This window comes from Zootoca vivipara, chromosome 3, assembly GCF_963506605.1.
Source record: "Zootoca vivipara chromosome 3, rZooViv1.1, whole genome shotgun sequence".
Classification (NCBI taxonomy): Eukaryota; Metazoa; Chordata; class Lepidosauria; order Squamata; family Lacertidae; genus Zootoca; species Zootoca vivipara.
Window position 1 is genome coordinate 78,294,442 of NC_083278.1, and position 17,949 is coordinate 78,312,390.

At 39.9% G+C, this 17,949-nt stretch overlaps 1 protein-coding gene across 10 annotated transcripts in view; it reads right to left on the reverse strand.

Moving 5' to 3' along the window:
• SMYD3 (SET and MYND domain containing 3) overlaps positions 1–17,949 on the reverse strand; it is a 352,661-nt gene that overhangs the window by 300,532 nt on the left and 34,180 nt on the right. For all 10 annotated transcript variants that reach the window (XM_035108334.2, XM_035108332.2, XM_060272884.1 and 7 more), the window contains 3 exons: positions 13,206–13,313; positions 12,039–12,096; positions 7,855–7,991 (listed from right to left, as the gene is read on the reverse strand). In XM_035108334.2, the coding sequence (XP_034964225.2) occupies positions 7,855–7,991; positions 12,039–12,096; positions 13,206–13,313 (303 nt within the window). The remainder of the gene's footprint in view (positions 1–7,854; positions 7,992–12,038; positions 12,097–13,205; positions 13,314–17,949) is intronic.

Sequence of the window (17,949 nt, forward strand, 5' to 3'; positions counted from 1 at the left end):
CCAAATTATGTCCAATTGTATTGTGGCACTCAGAACTGGACATAGTACTCCAGGTGTGGTCTGACCAAGACAGAATAGTGTGGTATTATTACTTTCTTTGATGGGGACAGTATACCTCTGCTGATGCAGCCTAGACTAGCATTAGCTTTATTATTATTATTATTATTATTATTATTATTATTATTATTATTACAACAACAACAATTTAATTCTGCTGCATCACACTGTTGACTCATGTTAAGCTTGTGGTCTACTAAGACCCCTGGATTCTTTTCACATGCAGTACTGGCAAGCCAGGTGCCCCCCACCTTATATTTGTGCAGTTGGCTATTCCTGTAGATAACCAGATTCCTTGTAGAGCTGTGCAGCTTTGCTCAGTACAACCCCCTGCAACAGACTGGCATAATGGGGGGACTGCTCTATAAGTCATACCAAGCGTAGACCCGCAAAAATAATGGACTTCACTAACTTAAGTCCATTGATTTCAATGGGCATACTCTGAGCATGATTTAATCAGATAGGACCCAGAGACTAAAGAAAGCAGATCCTGCAATGGCAATATCACATACAACCATCAACCAATACAGGGTTGTAACTTGTGAAAACCGCAAAATATATGAATGTATTATCAAGGGAATAACTGAAATGTTCAAATATTGCATACTGATATCCATGAAACAGAAGAGTAGGTAGCTGTGAGAGATGCAATGCACAGCTACTGAGGGGGGGAGGGGAGGAAGCTCTTTTTTGTTGGCACAGCAAATTGATAAATGGGAAGGGACCTTGAGCGCAGCCCAGAATTGAGTACTAATTCCATGCAAACTTCCATCTGTTTTCCTAAGCCTGGTTAAACAAGTTTTAGCTAACTCTTTATAGCTCATCTCTGTAAGTCTGCAAATTAAAAACAACAACAGCAGAACTCTGTGTGCTAGGAATGGTAATGAAAAGAGAGCGGTCTTAAGATAATTAAGTCATTTTAAACTGTTGCTAAATGGAAATTTGATTACATCTTTTATTAATTATTACAAGTTGACATTTTAAATAAAGATAAAAGCCTTTCAGAATATTGTGGACATTACAGGTGCTAAATAAGACAGAACAGAACTGATTGCGATCTCTTTTCGCCTGGCTTATGCTGGCACAGGAATATCTAAGCTACTATTTGCATAATGCATGGTTGCTACCACAGGTTTCTATGCATCACCGGTAACGATACTGAAAGCAATGGCCTAGATGTCTGTCAGTTCTTGCTTCAAGGGGAGATTGACAAATACTTCTTGATGGACAGTTGACTCCTACCAAGACATTCTAACTATCTATAGATGTATGTCATGAACTAGAGACTGCTATGGACAATCCCACATGCTTGTAACTCCCTAGCCTGAAACATTCTGAGATGAAGTCTTAATACATCTCAAGTGAATCTTGGCCAGCTGGACTTATCTCCAAAACCCATGACAAATAACAGCCACCAACCTATTGACAGTGGGGAGGAAGGGGTTCCCTGTGGCTCCGTAAACAAATTGAGCCTATGCAGCTTGATCATGTGACCTGGCAACCTGGTATAGAGCACTATTTTAAAGGCTTGTTTTCCCTCTAAGCAGAGCAGCAGCAGCAGACCTCTGAGGAATAGGACTTACAGTGGTACCTCGGGTTAAGAACTTAATTCGTTCTGGAGGTCCGTTCTTAACCTGAAACTGTTCTTAACCTGAGGTACCCCTTTAGCTAATGGGGCCTCCCGCTGCCGCCGTGCAATTTCTGTTCTCATCCTGAAGCAAAGTTCTTAACCCGAGGTACTATTTCTGGGTTAGCAGAGTCTGTAACTTGAAGCGTCTGTAATCTAAAACGTCTGTAACCCGAGGTACCACTGTACTTACACCAGCTTGATTTAGGCCAGCTTCATGTGCATAAGATTACTCCCTAAGAACTCCCACATGCCAGCTGACTTACTTCAGCTACTAATTCCAAAGCACAATATCTAAAATCATGAACTATGAATGCAGAGGCTAAAATATAGGCTTGTATTTTAAGAAATGCCTAGAAATCATACAGAATGTCTGCCATCAATTGGCCAATTCCAATCAAACCTTCGGCAATATCTTATAACTTTGGGAAATAGTAGGAAACTGACATCCGCATCACAATCCAGTTACACACATTCACAGACACAATGGTTGAAGCACTGACTTGGCATGGATCCACTCCACTCACTCCACTTAGAATCATAGAATCGTAATGTTGGAAGAGACCACAAGGGCCATCCAGTCCAACCCCCTGCCAAGCAGGAAACACCATCAAAGCATTCCTGACAGATGGCTGTCAAGCCTCCGCTTAAAGACCTCCAAAGAAGGAGACTCCACCACACTCCTTGGCAGCAAGTTCCACTGTCGAACAGCTCTTACTGTCAGGAAGTTCTTCCTAATGTTTATGTGGAATCTTCTTTCTTGTAGCTTGAATCCATTGCTCCGTGTCCGCTTCTTTGGAGCAGCAGAAACAACCTTTCACCCTCTTCTATATGACATCCTTTTATAAATTTGAACATGGCTATCATATCACCCCTTCTCTTCTCCAGGCTAAACATACCCAGCTCCCTAAGCTGTTCCTCATAAGGCATTGTTTCCAGACCTTTGACCATTTTGGTTGCCCTCCTCTGGACATGTTCTAGCTTGTCAGTATCCTTCTTGAACTGTGGTGCCCAGAACTGGACACAGTATTCCAGGTGAGGTCTGACCAGAGAGGAATACAGTGGTACTATTACTTCCCTTGATCTAGATGCTATACTCCTATTGATGCAGCCCAGAATTGCATTGGCTTTTTTACTTGGCAGATTCCACTCACATAGAACATTTCAGATGGTGAAATCATCACATGTTGGAACACAGTGATTTCTATGGGGTTGCATCCATACCACTAACACTCATAGCTCCATGTAGGTGATCTCATGTAATATCATGTTTAAAGACTTGGACTGTACATACCTCGTTTAAGCACAACTTACTGTCATGTTGAAACTCTACACCAAACATGAATTGGTACAAAGCTCACAGACTGGAGGGTGAGCATTATCTTAATGATATATAAGAACAAGTTTGATCCTAGCCATTACCACCCAAAAAGCCTGTTAGATATTGGGTCAAAATTAGGTACATGACTAGAAGAAGGGGCATCATCTTGTGGGAAAATAGATCAATGCTTTGTTCTTAATTACTGGCTTAGCAAATATGCTAAAAGACCACCTTGTGGCATTTGTCTACCTTACAGCAGCCTTCAATAGGATCAATCCTGATAAATTGGTTGTGGAGCACAAGTATCAATTGACATTGATTTACTTTGATTAGAATGATCCTCATGGGCACATCAATGAGAATGGGTCCCCCAGGCCATCTGAAATAATTCCTACAACCAAAGGTGTGAGAATAGTCAGTCCCTTAACCCTTTTTTATTTCATTTGCACACGAATGATTTGGTTCTTGAATTACATCCATCTTTTAGTACAATTACTGGAGACTGATGATCAGGAATGGGAAAATCTGTCAAATTCAGTTTCTAATTCATCCAGTCTTAGTATTTCTAAATCAATTTTCAATTTTAAAAAGTCATCATGAAAATCCATCAGCATTTGTATGAATATACACGTTTGTATGCAAATTTGCCTAATACAGAAATTTCCCTTAGTACAACACATTATTTTATGTTATTTTCACTAATAAATGCATTTTTATGCACACACTTTCCTCAATTTTGTGCATTTTAGGGGGCAATGTGCAGAGAAGAGGGAGGGGGATTCCTGTGTGCAAACAAAAATTGGTGTGCTGACCACCTATTCTTAATATGGCTTTATTACTGTGGCCTGAAATCAGTTTATTTCTGAGCTCTGTGATGACTGAGCTAGACTTGTAATAATTTAGGCTGTGGATAACAAGGATACAAAGAAAAGAAAAGAAAAGAAAAGAAAAGAAAGTACTATTAACTCATGCATGGTAAAGGTGGTTTTGTTTTTTTGTGTTCAATTGTATGTAGTGTATGTTACTTAATAATAAAGATGATTTTAAAAGGATTGCATACTAGTCATATTCTGACTTGCTTTTCCATTTAATCATTGTGTTTTATTTTACCTGCATACACTGATTCTTGTATTTTCCCTTCCACAACATTCATTTGTGTACAATGTGTTTTTGATTTCTCTTTGATATTCATAAACTGAAATGCATTCACTGACCTTCTGTGGATGTGTTTCAAATATATTTTTCCAAAGCCTCTGTTCATATGTGATCAAAACTCTCTTGAGGGTAAATTAAGGAGCCGGTTTTTACTTTTTTAAAGCTAGTTTCACTAGAATCTCTTTCTAGAAAATGTCAGGAATTAGCCATCTCAGTGAAGGTCTGCTTGTTTTTCTCTTTTGACTTCTTGTCTCTTCCTTCTTATTCTTTAAGTTACAGCATCAAACAGATTATGACTGACCTTCAACGGTAGCTTTCTACAATTTCTGATTGATCAGAAAGGAAAGGAAAAAATGGAGGTCAGGCTTAGAGCAAGCATCCAGTGAACTTGAAAGGAATGTGTTGCAAAGTCCGAAAAACAATATTACAACAGGATAGCACATACTGGTTGTACTACATTCATAAGAAACCATGAGCCCATTTGGCACCATGTAAAATTCACAACACGTCTTTGAAATGCTACATAGGATTTCACTTCTCTCACAGATAGTCCTAAAGTTAATAAATTGCTCTGTATGACATAATGAGCCTTATATGTCATTCATATAAAAAGCAGAAGGTCAGTTTATTAAACACAGTATAGTGAATACATGATACTGCAACAGCCTACAGATGGTTCTTGTAAGCTTGACTTCTATAACAAAGATTTCTTTTCCTTTGCTTACAACCAACTAAATTCTGCTTTTACACGCTGAAAACAAAAGGAAGGAAAGAGAAGGAAAACCCAGTTGCCATCACTATTTTTTTTAAAAAAATTATTAAGGGTTTTCTTGGTTTACAAAGATATGTGCAATGTCTCTCTTAGCATTTTATAATACTCAAAAAAAGATGTCTCCTCAGGCCTCTCCTTGGTCACTCCCAAGCTATTCCCTTTAAAGGAACAGCATAAAAGTTACAACATGGGAACAGCAAAATAAAAAATTCAAATAGTGGACACTGGACTCATAACTGGGGGAAAATGCAGAAAATTGATTAAAAGTAATTTTGTTAAGTATAGTAAGACCTGCTTGATGTCCTACATTTTGCACACTTCTTTTGAAAAGACTATCCTCATTGCATTTAGTTTTTTCGGCAAAGTGGAAAAATGAAATCATTAAGGTTGACTTCCATAGCTACACACAAATTATTTTTATCAGCATATTATGCTTAATAAAATTATATCAATGTTTAAATAGCAAGAAAGAAACCTGGAAAATAGTTTAAACGCAACAGATGCAGCTCAACAAGTGACAAACTCAGGGCCGGCTCATCATAGACCCCCGGTGGCGCAGGGCACCATGGCGCCGGCCCGCCAGGAGGGCGCCGCGAGCTGCGGCCGCCCGCTGGTCGGCCGGTTCGCTGCGCAGCTGCGCGCGGCGCCCACCTGCCCACCGCGCTGGGAAACGGGGCGGGAGGGCGCCGGAGAGATCTCGCTGTGCCCGCCTGCCCGCCCGCCGCGCAGCAGCGCCGCGCCCACCCGCCCACCGCGCTGGGAAACGGGGCGGAAGGGCGCCGGAGAGATCCGGCGCACCATGGCGACAGGGGCGCTTAAGACGGCGCTGGACAAACTAGACACATCGCAGTATAGTCAAGCCTTGGTTCCCAAATGGCTTAGTTGCCAAACAAATAGGCTCCCGAACGCCACAAACCCGGAAGTAAGTGTTCCGGTTTGTGAATGTTTTTCAAACACTGAACATCCGATGCAGCTTCCGCTAGAGTGCAGGAAGTTCCTGCAGCCAATCAGAAGCCGTGCCTTGGTTTTTCAAATGGTTTCGGGAATCGAACAGACGACCAGAACAGATTAAGTTCAAGAGCCAGGGTACCACTGTATATATAAAAGCTGTTTCCATCTTTCTTTTACACCCAGAAATTGAATCGAGGGTGGGGCTACGCAAATAGTTCGCACAGTTCTCAGTGGATCCCATTGAGTTCTAAAGTATATAGTAAACTGTAAGGTAGGAAATATTTGGAGAGGGGTCAGAGGGGAAAACTGACCATTTGTCACCATGAGTAGTTTAAGTCAAACTCTAATGGAACACACCTCTTTACATTTTCTCATTCATTCCAATGGGGAATAGTAAAGTGATATACTTGGGCATAATGTTTCGCCCATACGCTGCACCCCACAAAACAATGCCCCTGAAATAATACATAGGCCCTCCTTCCACATATATCTCTCCTGCTATGATGACCACCGGGGGTGGGGGGAGATTGTTTCACCTGGCAAGCTGAAATGCTTGCACTGACGGTACATGGAACATAGCTGAATGCTGAATTCCTCCCACAACTTTTGTGGAAGAAATATGACTCACACCGCATTCCATCAGCTTCATTATGATTATGTAACTACTAAATCCCAGGACATTAATATTTCAGGATTAAATAATACATATCTACTTTGCACTCTCAAGTAAAGACTGCAATTTATAGACTGAAAAAACAACAAGCCAGGAATATGTAATACACAGTGTTACTAAACTCTGAGCCATCACTGAAATAGTTAGAAGTTTCTTAAAACACTGAAAAAAATCTAATATGTTAGATGGCAGTGTTCCTACTTATTTCAACTTATCAGTTATTGTAAAATAATGAGAATTATAAAATTAGCAGTATTTTGAGAATTTGTTAGTAAAAATTACTCTTAAAAAACTAATTAAAAGATTAAGCAATTGCCCATTTTAGAGCATAGTCAATTTTGATTTGATTATATCTAGTAACCAGATATAAATAAATAGATACTCTGAAATAGCTGCTCATCGCTCCCTAGGGGGGCTACGGTTGTGGACCCTCGCGCTCCTGCTTCAATTTCTGCTGCCTGGCCACATGCACTTCCCAACAGCTGTGGGAAATTCCCCATGGGCCAGATCTCAGGAAATTTCCCACAAAAGAAGGGCTATTCAAAAAGGCTAATCAGTAATGCTTTAAAAGGCCGACCACACCAGGAAACCTCTACAGCGCAGTCAGCCCGAAGAACAAAAAATGAATGGCTATTATTTAAAAAAGATCCCCAAAGTATTCTAGGAAGCCATCTCTTCAACTTAGGCCAAAAGTGGGCAACAGCAAGGATAGTAGTGTTTGCCTATAATAAATCTAAGTGTCAGATGGTTTATCAAATGGGGGAATGGCCAGATGTAGCTAATTCTGGAATTCACTGATATATTGTGGAACATATCATCATATAACAACATGAGAAAAAACACAAAATATAAATGTATCTGCCAAACAGATTTTATTCGGCAGAAATATACAGGTTTCAAAAGAAAAATGCAAAGCATAAACTGTAAGATCATTTTTCCAGAAAGCAACACCTTATGGTGGATAGAATTTGTCTTTAACCGTTCCAAGTCATTTTTCAATATCAGCATTTTATGCTATCATTGTTCTCATTTTTAATATGCCCATTCCTTGCTGCTTAAATTAAAAACAAATAATTCAATTATATATATATATATATATATATATATATATATATATATATATATATATATATAGTAAATACTGCTCCCAGGCACAGAATTTGTTTAATTACCAAAGTCGAACATAACATTTACTGTTCACGCTGACATATGGCTATATATTTTGGTTTTGCATGAAACACAAAAATTAAGAACATGGGAAATGATAGAACTGCCAGGAATCCAGTTTTAACACTTACTTTTGCGAAGGTCTGAAAAATATCTAGAGCAGGTGGCAGCTCAGAAGCTTCTTTGATCTCCACTTTCAGATACAACTGCAGAGTCCTTGCAAGGTGCCCAAGACCATCTTTCATTTCTTCACTTAACTTGTCAAAATCTTTAGAGGAGGCAACATAAAGCAAAGGGTGAACAGAAACTTCCACCAACATCTTTATGTCTGCCCAATGGCAGCTTTACTGTTTTTGGACTACAACTCCCATCATCCCTAGCTAGCAGTCCCAGGGGTCAGGAATGATGGGAACTGTAGTCCAAAAACAGCTCAAGCCCCAAGTTTGGGAAACGCTGGTCTATATATTTCCAACCCCAAAGATACAAAATGTGAGACATATACCACATTATTTGTTGATTGCTACCTCTCACCATCAGGTAGTTGTTGCTAAACTGTGCAAATGTTGTGTAAATGATAGCTCAAAAGCCTGGAACTAAAGGATATCCAAAGATTTGTAAAATAGCAAAGCAGGTGGCTGGATTGTCTATTTTTCTGTCACCCAGAAGCACAAGAAGAGGACTTGGGTTGATTTCATTCTTCAAATCAGTTCTCAGAAAATACTACTAAAACTAAACATAATGGGGATAACACCTTAGAAGAGCTTAATAAAATTATGGAAGGCTGGAATTATAAAAATGCATGTAATAAGAACATATTGGATGTTTATCTCTAAATATGACAGGTAATAAATATGGCGAGTGTTAACAGAGAAACCATGGGCTGGATCCAGATAAAAGCCCAAAGAATGGAACTAGTGGAAGCCCACTCTTCCCTTTAGGATTCTTTTCATCCATCAGCCAAAAACCTTTTAGTGATGGTTAGAAGGTCACTGTGAGCCAGGGAGCTGAGGTGAAAGAGGGTGTTTCAAAAAATCAGGCAGAGACGCCTTCAATGAGCAGGAGCCCCACTAGGAAAAATTATCTGCCTAATTTGGGGGTATTCTCCCCTTCCCCCCACAGCCACAAGCCCACTCTATTGAAGAATGTCCCTCAACCCTAGACTGGCTGCTGGGGAAGTCAGGGCAAGAATCCAGCTTCTACTAGCCCCTTTGGCAGGCTTCTCTCTTCATCCAACCCAGAAAAAAATCCCCACTTTGCAAACCAAATCTCTGTAGCAGGAAATGATTTAAAAGAATCTGCAACCTTCTAACCACATCTTAACTGACATGGTCCAAATCAGAAATATAATATCCATGCATAGTTTATTCATAGTGGTCCACATTTTATTGGAAACCGAGTTATTAGGCCGGGGGGAAATGAAAGCTGATCCGATCAATTATTTACATGTTATGATTTCTGTGGTACCGAATCTGGAAACAAGAAACAAGAAACCAAGTGTCTTTGAGCCAAACTAGATATTACAGTAATTGTACATTAGTCCAAGGATGCTTTTAAAGTCAGAAAAGGCACACAGGGTTTCAAGTGTGTAGGAAACCACTTGGCAATCAACCATAAACGTCTAGTGGAAAGAATTCTTTACCTTACTACTGAAAGAAATTTTTGACATTTAAGGTATAAGAATATGGTTGTTTTTTCCTTCAGTTTCTTTACCACTCACAGCTAATAAAAAAGTAAACCGTGCCTCCTCCCAAATCTTATGAAGAAAGGTGTAAAATTATGTCCACCATTTAAAACACTGCAGGGGTGACCGGCCATGGGAAAGGACCAACTAATTTACTCACGTACAGTTATACTAACTAATAACAGAGCTCCAGAATTGCTTCCAGGTCTAATGACACAGAAAAATTAACAGTGTGCGTGATCCCACACACATTATGTTTGCGCCTTGTATATCCCCATTCAGCTCTCTCCCACTGTTTGGTGAAAGTTACTCATGCACTTGCACTGATCAGAGGGGAAGGCTGGATGTGGAGAACGCCACAGACATCCTGTTCCTCCAAACCAGCTGGGATAGAGCTCTATTGAGCATAAGGCATCTCAAGAGTGCTGCATTTAAATGGAGTGGGTCCACAATTTCCAAAGATCAGCCACCCTGGAGTATTATGCAATAGGGATCCAAAATACTCAAGAGGCACTGATGTTGTAGGCTGCTTTGTTAAAAGGTTAGGAAGGACGATTTCCAGTTCCCCCACTTCACTGTCTATAGAAGGGGGAAGCCTTAAGAAAGTACATTGAACTATACCCCCCCCCCCAGGGAAATGCAGTGCCATTACACTTGTGTCCTTGTATTACAGCTTTCCCCTGGAAGTGGCCCCACATTCCTCTTTCCTTCCATTTTTACATTTTAAGAACAGGATATTATATTTAAAAAACAACAACCACCTATTCAGCCCAAAGGAGCACAATGCACATTGCAGAATTTATTAATTTATTTCAGAGGCAGGCAGGCAGTATTAACTGCACCCATCGCTGAAGCAAAACCACCTCTGGGATGGAGAGTAGCAACTGTTTAAGAACGCAATGTGGGGGACATTTCAGTTCAGGACAGATGCTAACAAGAATAATATATCCGTCCAAAACTTTGGGGAGAATTTAGAGAATCAAAAAAACAGAGGGCAATTATCCAGACTGGAATCTGGCCAAGATGTCAGAATTAAACATTGTCTGAGAAAAATTGTCCCATAAGAGTTTTCACAGCAGGTGATCAGAAGCTAACTTTCCCATCTCACACTGAAGACAAAGAAAGTAAAAAGTGAAATGATATCAAGTAAACGAATTGTTTTAATTTTCTGGGGTTTAGAAAATTAAAATTGTTCCATTTCCGGGAAGATGAAACGCTGCAAGAAGTATGGCTATGAATAGTGTATGCAGCCCCTTTTTCACATGTTATAGTAAAAGGACCACTGAGCCCCATTCTCACCATCTGTGCATATGATGGTGAATATTGCGGAAGCAGGATAGAAAGAAGGAGAAAACTTGCTTTTTAATAAAATGGACATTTCTAGGAAGATGCAGGGAAAAATAAAACATGATTTAAATGCCACATGTGAACACTACCTTTGTGGTGCAATTTTAAGCATGCTTATTTGGAAATAAGTTAAAATCAGGTCAATCATCTTTGGATTGTAATAAGATGTTGTCCTGGGGGCTCCTGTGGGCAGAAAGGTGGTATAAAAAAATAAAAAATAACCTATTACTGTCGTTAATACCAATAGTAATACAGTGGTACCTTGGTTCTCGAATGGCTTAGTAGCTGAACAACTTGGAACCCGAACGCTGCAAACCCGGAAGTGTTCTGGTTTGCAAACATTTTTTGGAAGCCAAACATGCTCCGTTTTGAGTGTTACGCTTTGGATTTGAGTGCCACGCTTCCGTTCTGAGTGCTGCACTGAGGTCTGTCTGTTTTTGCTATTTATTTTGCGTTTTTGTTTGGGGGGCTTTTTTATTTTTGTGACTGTGTGGAACCCAGTTCAGTTATTGATTGATTGATTGATTGATTGTGTGACTGCAGAAATGGGTAAAAGCTGCAAAGTACAGTACATTGTTTATTGCTTTCATTTTATGGATCATGGTCTCGTTCGATAGGAAGATTCATGTTAAATTGCTGTTTTACTTTGTGCATTATTTTCCATGGGAAAGCCCACCTTGGTTTGTGGGACGGACATCCAGAACGAATTAAGTTTGAGAACCAAGTTACCGCTGTAATAATGTGTATTGATTATATATTCCTAAAAATCTGTCATCAGCCCATCATTCAACAGTGGTTGAAAGTAGTTTAGGGCATCCTCAAGAAGGTGATGGAACAAGCTACCAAGAAGCTCACAAAATTTTAGAGCAATCTACTTATGAGCATAAGAGCAGTCCTGCTGCATCTGGCCAAAGGCACAACTAGTCCATTACCCTGTTCTCACAGACGACAACCAGATGCAAAGACAGAGTGAATAAATGGATTCCAATACAGAATGAATTTCCAATGCCGGAAACATTTGTTCTTTGATTTCCAATTGTCTGTATTTTTCTTCTAGATCACTTCTGAAATTTAATCCAAAAGCACTGTACACCCAAAAATGAAAACATATTAGTTAGCATTAAAAAAAACCAAAAACACTAACTCGAAAAACAATCCTTCTAGCTCTTCTCTCAGGTGTTACTTAGTCGAGCCAAGCTTTAAGTTCCAAGAGGAAGTTAAATCTCAGGGTGCTACACAATAAACATGGGAAGCATTTACAGAAAAATATGGCTAACGTCTACTTACTTGACTGAAGATCAGAAAGAGAGTAGAGCTCTTCAGATGGACATGTTGATTGTCTTAACTGGTGAGCATAATAATAATGAATTAAAAGGATGTTAGAGTAAATCATTAACTCAATTTTTAATCATTCTTTTAATCCTTTATGTATAGCACTAAAAGAGCAATCATTAGCATTAATCCGTTCTTGTTCATGTTTGTGAAAACATTAGTAGCATTTTGTTGTAAGTTACAACTCATTTATTCTTATTCTCTGGATTTTCACACCTTGCTTTGCAGAACATCATTTCACCCATATGTTCCATAAACTGAGTTCCACACTGAGTCAAGCACAGCTGAGGTGGCTGTTACAAGCCTTTTTGAATTCATTCACTGACACAAGGTATTTATTTTACTGATATGCAACATTTGTGAACATTTGTGAACATGTGCAAAAGAAGCCCCCTTGAAACTGATGTCAGTCGATGAGCCTCCCATAGAGATCTGAGCTGTGGAAATTTTGAAACTATGAGTAAACATACAACTTCTGGATTCATCTAAGATCAAGCTAAGGACTAAAGTCTGAAGCCAGCACTAATTCCACCAATTATAATCTTTACAGCAAGTTTGATTCAGTCAGGACTTCAATACTGCTTACTCAAATTACTATACTGGTGCAACTTGCTTGCATTTTATGACATATATTACTTATGAATTTATTCTTCTGAAGTATGGTCTGTCCTTCTGCTTCTGCATTTCCATCCCAGTGCCTAAGGATATATTTGTAATAAATCCAAAAGCGGTCCACACAAATGTGACCGTTTTCTGCCTTTTTGCATGCATGTATCTTAAAAGTCGAGTAAGTGATGGCACAATAGTTTCATCCCTGCTGCCAATTGCAGAGGATGTTGCAACATGAACAGAAGCTACCTACATCCACACTGAACTACGTAGGCAGTCAATTCAAGAAGTTCCACTTGAGGTCATTAATATGCCAGGCTCTCACTGGCAGGGAAGGAAATTTGCTTCGGCAAGGAGCATAGGGAAACTTGGGAGGCCAGTTCTTATCCTAGCCCCTCCCCAACAAGAGCTATTATGAAGCAATAACAACTCTGTGAAATATAGGCCTCCTCAGCCACAGAGTCAGGGCACACACCTTTTCAATGATCAATCACAGGTAGAAAGTTTACTTACTAGTTTGAAAATGATCCTTCCAACAAGCCTCACTGAGTCTGGGGGGAAGTTAGGCTCAATGCTCTTAATACACTTGCATTCCCGTTTGTGGTCCTGCCAGGCTTCTTTCTACGAGTTGCGATAAAACAGAAGTTATTTTGCCAGGAAACTTTTCAGATATTGAAATATAATAAATATGAATTATTACTGCAAGAGACCAGTGCACAGATAAAAGTGATTTTGTGCAAGCATAAGAATATTTGGATCCAAGCCACTGATTACGGTTGGACATATGGTTTTTGCAAGAAATGCTGTTGAAACACTCGGTCTATTTTTACAGTAAGGTATGAATTGCTATTAGAACTTCCAATCATTTAAATGTTTTAGCTGATCAACCATCTGTCTTTTACATCTAAATAATTTTGCATATTACCCAAACCTCAGTATAAGTGACTTTGTAGGATTCTGGAGACATATTAGAATTTGAGCAGAATTCTACCACTGTGTATTAAATGAAAATATTTTCCCTATTTCTGTAATATAAAAATTGCCCTTCCATTTTAAGCTCTCTGACAAAATTTCACCCCACTGATTAAACTAACATTATCTGGGGGGGGGGGCAACCCACATACTAACAACTTCCCTATATAGTTGTTACATTTCTTCTTTCAACTGTTTTACAGACCACACTAAGCTACTCTGCCAGGATACTGGGACCTACCAACACATGTGCTGAAACTGCACCTAGATAAAGGAGTTCTGGACAAAAGTATTTTCTGCGATCTCACTCATAACCAGACAAACGATTCATCCCCTCCTCTTGTTTGACTCTTTTGAATTTGTAAATTTGGGTCAAGATCTGAATAACAAGGAACTGATCTCACATCTTTCAACTGCAGCCTAGGCCAGAACTGCTTTGATTTCAATAATCTGAACTATTAGACTATGTCAAGACTTGGTAAATCAGAGTTATTTTTTTTAAAAAAAACCTCACATAAGCTAAAAATGTCTGGGTGCCAAAGTGCTCAAAATTGCTTCTTCACCATTTGGTTTAATTTTATTTCATATACAAACTGGATTGTCATGTCCCACAGGTCTATGTAAATGTCTGGATTTAGTACAGTTTATTGATACTTTTTGGGATGCGGGTGGTGCTGTGGGTTAAACCACAGAGCCTAGGGCTTGCCAATCAGAAGGTCAGCAGTTCAAATCCCCATGACAGGGTGAGCTCCCGTTGCCCGGTCCCAGCTCCTGCCAACCTAGCAATTCGAAAGCACGTCAAAGTAGATAAATAAGTACCGCTCCAGCGGGAAGGTAAACGGCGTTTCCGTGTGCTGCTCTGGTTCACCAGAAGCGGCTTTGTCATGCTGGCAACATGACCTGGAAGCTGTACGCCGGCTCCTTCAGCCAATAATGCGAGATGAGCACCGCAACCCCAGAGTTAGTCACGACTGGACCTAATGGTCAAGGGTCCCTTTACCTTTATTGATACTTTTATCTTTTGTGAAATAGACATTTGTAATTGTTTTGATGTAGGTTTTGTAATCATAAACTATATATCCTTTCCCTATATCTCCTTATCAGCAATTTTTGACAGCTTATTATTTTTAAACTAATTTTTCTTGCGTTATTTCCCCCCTGTTGTTATTAAAATTCAGTAAAAAATAAATAAATGAAAAAACAACAAACAAACTGGTTAATATTAACTATGATTAGCTTCAAACAAGCAAATTTCAAACCATGGTGTGTGAAGCTTGCTTGTTTGAAAGGAACTGCTGGTAAAATTAACCACAATTTCAGATCTAGGTGAGACCTGTGAATAATCAATTAATGAAGCAGAAGCTTCCACACTCCTCTTCCCAGCTGTGTGGGAGGGAGGGAAGTGGTATCTCATAAGCACAGGAGGAGGCTAAGCTTGTTTATGTAAAACTAAACTGTATGTCACGACACAGTAGAGTGTTGCAATGTGTAGGTATGTTGCACAAATGCTCACCGTGCTCCTCCTGAGCCTGGAAAGGGGTTAGTTTAACCTCTGGGTTGCTAGTAAAACTGAATTACTGTGTCGCAAAATGATGCATGTCTAAAAAGTGTGTCACCAACATAAATGTTTGGAATGCTCTGGTTCAGAGTAACACCTGAATCTAGCCAATATGTACCAATATCATCCAATTTCCTACATTCATAGGTGAGTGTGGATCCCTAAAGTAGACAAAACAGACCATTTCAGCAGATAAGGAGGTATTTGGGGGGTGGCATCTAAAATACCTCCTAAAGAGAGTGGGCACCCCAGAACTAGCCTAATGAAGACTGATCACATTCAGTGGTCACAGAAAGCTGACTGACTCTTGGGAGGGGTGCATAAAACAGCGTAGGAAAGGAATGGGTTGTCCTGACTAGCTAGAACACTCAAACAGCAGTAGTCAGTCTGGTTGCAGGTCCCCCTTATTTTTCTCTAAATCTGATCTCCTATGGAAAAATGATCAGGAACAAATCTCTGCCTTTTGTAAGATGCCGTTCTTTTCAGTGGAGCTTTATGCTTTGCAGCAACTCTGATCCTGGCCCAATGGAATCAGTAATCCTCTCCTCAGAATATTTATGTTCAGCCTCCAATTTTGACTGTCCCTTGATTTCTACCTCAAAAAGATTTTTCTGGGTTTTCGTTGCTGCTGCTGCTGCTGCTGCTATGCCAGATTTCTGCTTAAGGCTTTGCACAGAGGCGGGCAGGCAGGCAGACAACAGAAGCAAGAGGCATGACATGGGATTAAGGAGTGCCACTACACACAAATCTGTAAAAGCAGCTGAATGGGCTAAAAGCATTTGTGTTTCTGGCATATGAAATAGTGATTTAAAATTATATAGCTCATATTTTAATTTCATCCTTGATGTCTTTGAACTAGGCCTGCACCAAATGTTCACAATATTTTTAGTGTGAAAGAAGAATTTTTGGAGAAGCCAAAATGGCCACTAAATCACTCCTCAGTGCACACCTTCCAGAGTGGTTTGTACGTTGTTCACTACCCAATGGGTGATTCCTCATGTACCATTATTTTGAAGGGGTGGTTTCTTTATTCTGCCAACACAATTCCAGCCACTCGGAGATCATGTAATCAATGTGAAGGTGCACAACAACTTAATTCAGAGGAAAGATTCAGGGTCTCAGGTTCAATCCGCAACATCTCCAGCTAAAAGGGCTCTTGATAAGATGAGCCCTGCCAGTCAGAATAGACTTTACTGGGCTAGATGGACCGATGGTGTGACTCAGTATAAGGTATATTCGTATAATTCACATCGTATAATTCACATACCCTAACAGATTTGATTTCATGATGCTAGAAAGCCATTTCAAAGTGAAGGTGTGCACAGAAGATTAACCAGGCCGTCTCTGAAAAACTGCTGAAAGCTAATTGTGCAAGTTTTTGTGAAAAGTTCCCACTCTCAACTTGGTTTTACTCGCCCTTACAAATAATGGTTTTGAACTTCACGGAAAGTTCACCCTTCTAACTGTTTCGCATGGACTACAAAGCGAGAGCTATCGGAATATAACTGTAACTCAAAATATCCAGCAAATAAAGGTTATATGAATCCAGTTTCTTTCACCCTAAATAAACAGTCGTGTCTCGAATCATTAAGACATCATTCTGCATAACGTAGCTGTACTGGCATGTTCCTCCCGAGCCAACTAAAATTGTTCTTTGAAGCCAGCCTTTATCTGACATGCTTTGTTCCTAAAATAAATGCTGGGAAGGAGTTTAAAATATGCTAGAAGTGACACTGAGATGATCAACTGTTTATGCAGCCTTTAAAGGAGCAAGGAGATGAAATATGCAACATCACACAAAATCGTGTGTCTCGTTCTTCTAATCTTAGCAGTGCTTTTTAAAGTTAGAAAGACACTGGAATCACATCTTTATGATCACTGCCGATCTGAATCCATTCACAGAGTGAATACGGACTGCTTCGAAGCAGGCACAGCCTTTCCTAGTTTAGGCACTGTCATGGCTGCACCTGCTGCTGCAGAAGAACACAGTAACCCTGTGTGTATTTTGCATGAACAGTTTAACTTGGTGAAGTCCGACCAATGTAACATAGTGCTTCTGGTTGCATTTTTAGGCAGGTGTTTGGTTCGGTTTTTGTTATGGCTAAGTATTATGTAGCTTTTTAGTTACAGTTAATTTGTATACCGCTTCATATTTCAATAGAATTGTTTAAGCAGCTAATAAATCCTAGCAAAAAAGAACCGATACGTAAAAAATGCAAAGCAAGTTCCACATTCAAAACCCTAGAATACTACTATTACTACTACTACTACTAATAATATTAAGCCAGTGTGGTGTAGTGGTTAAGAGCAGTAGACTCGTAATCTGGGGAACCGGGTTCGGGTCTCTGCTCCTCCACCTGCAGCTGCTGGGTGACCTTGGGCTAGTCACACTTAGAATCATGGAATCATAGAGTTGGAAGAGACCACAAGGGCCATCCAGTCCAACCCCCTGCCAAGCAGGAAACACCATCAAAGCATTCTTGACATATGCCTGTCAAGCCTCTGCTTAAAGACCTCCAAAGAAGGAGACTCCACCACACTCCTTGGCAGCAAATTCCACTGCTGAACAGCTCTTACTGTCAGGAAGTTCTTCCAGTCTGAGAGATTTCTCAGCCCCCCTCATCTCACAGAAGGTTTGTTGTGGGGGAGGAAGGGAAAGGAGAATGTTAGCCGCTTTGAGACTCCTTCGGGTAGTGATAAAGCAGGATATCAGTTCCAAACTGTTCT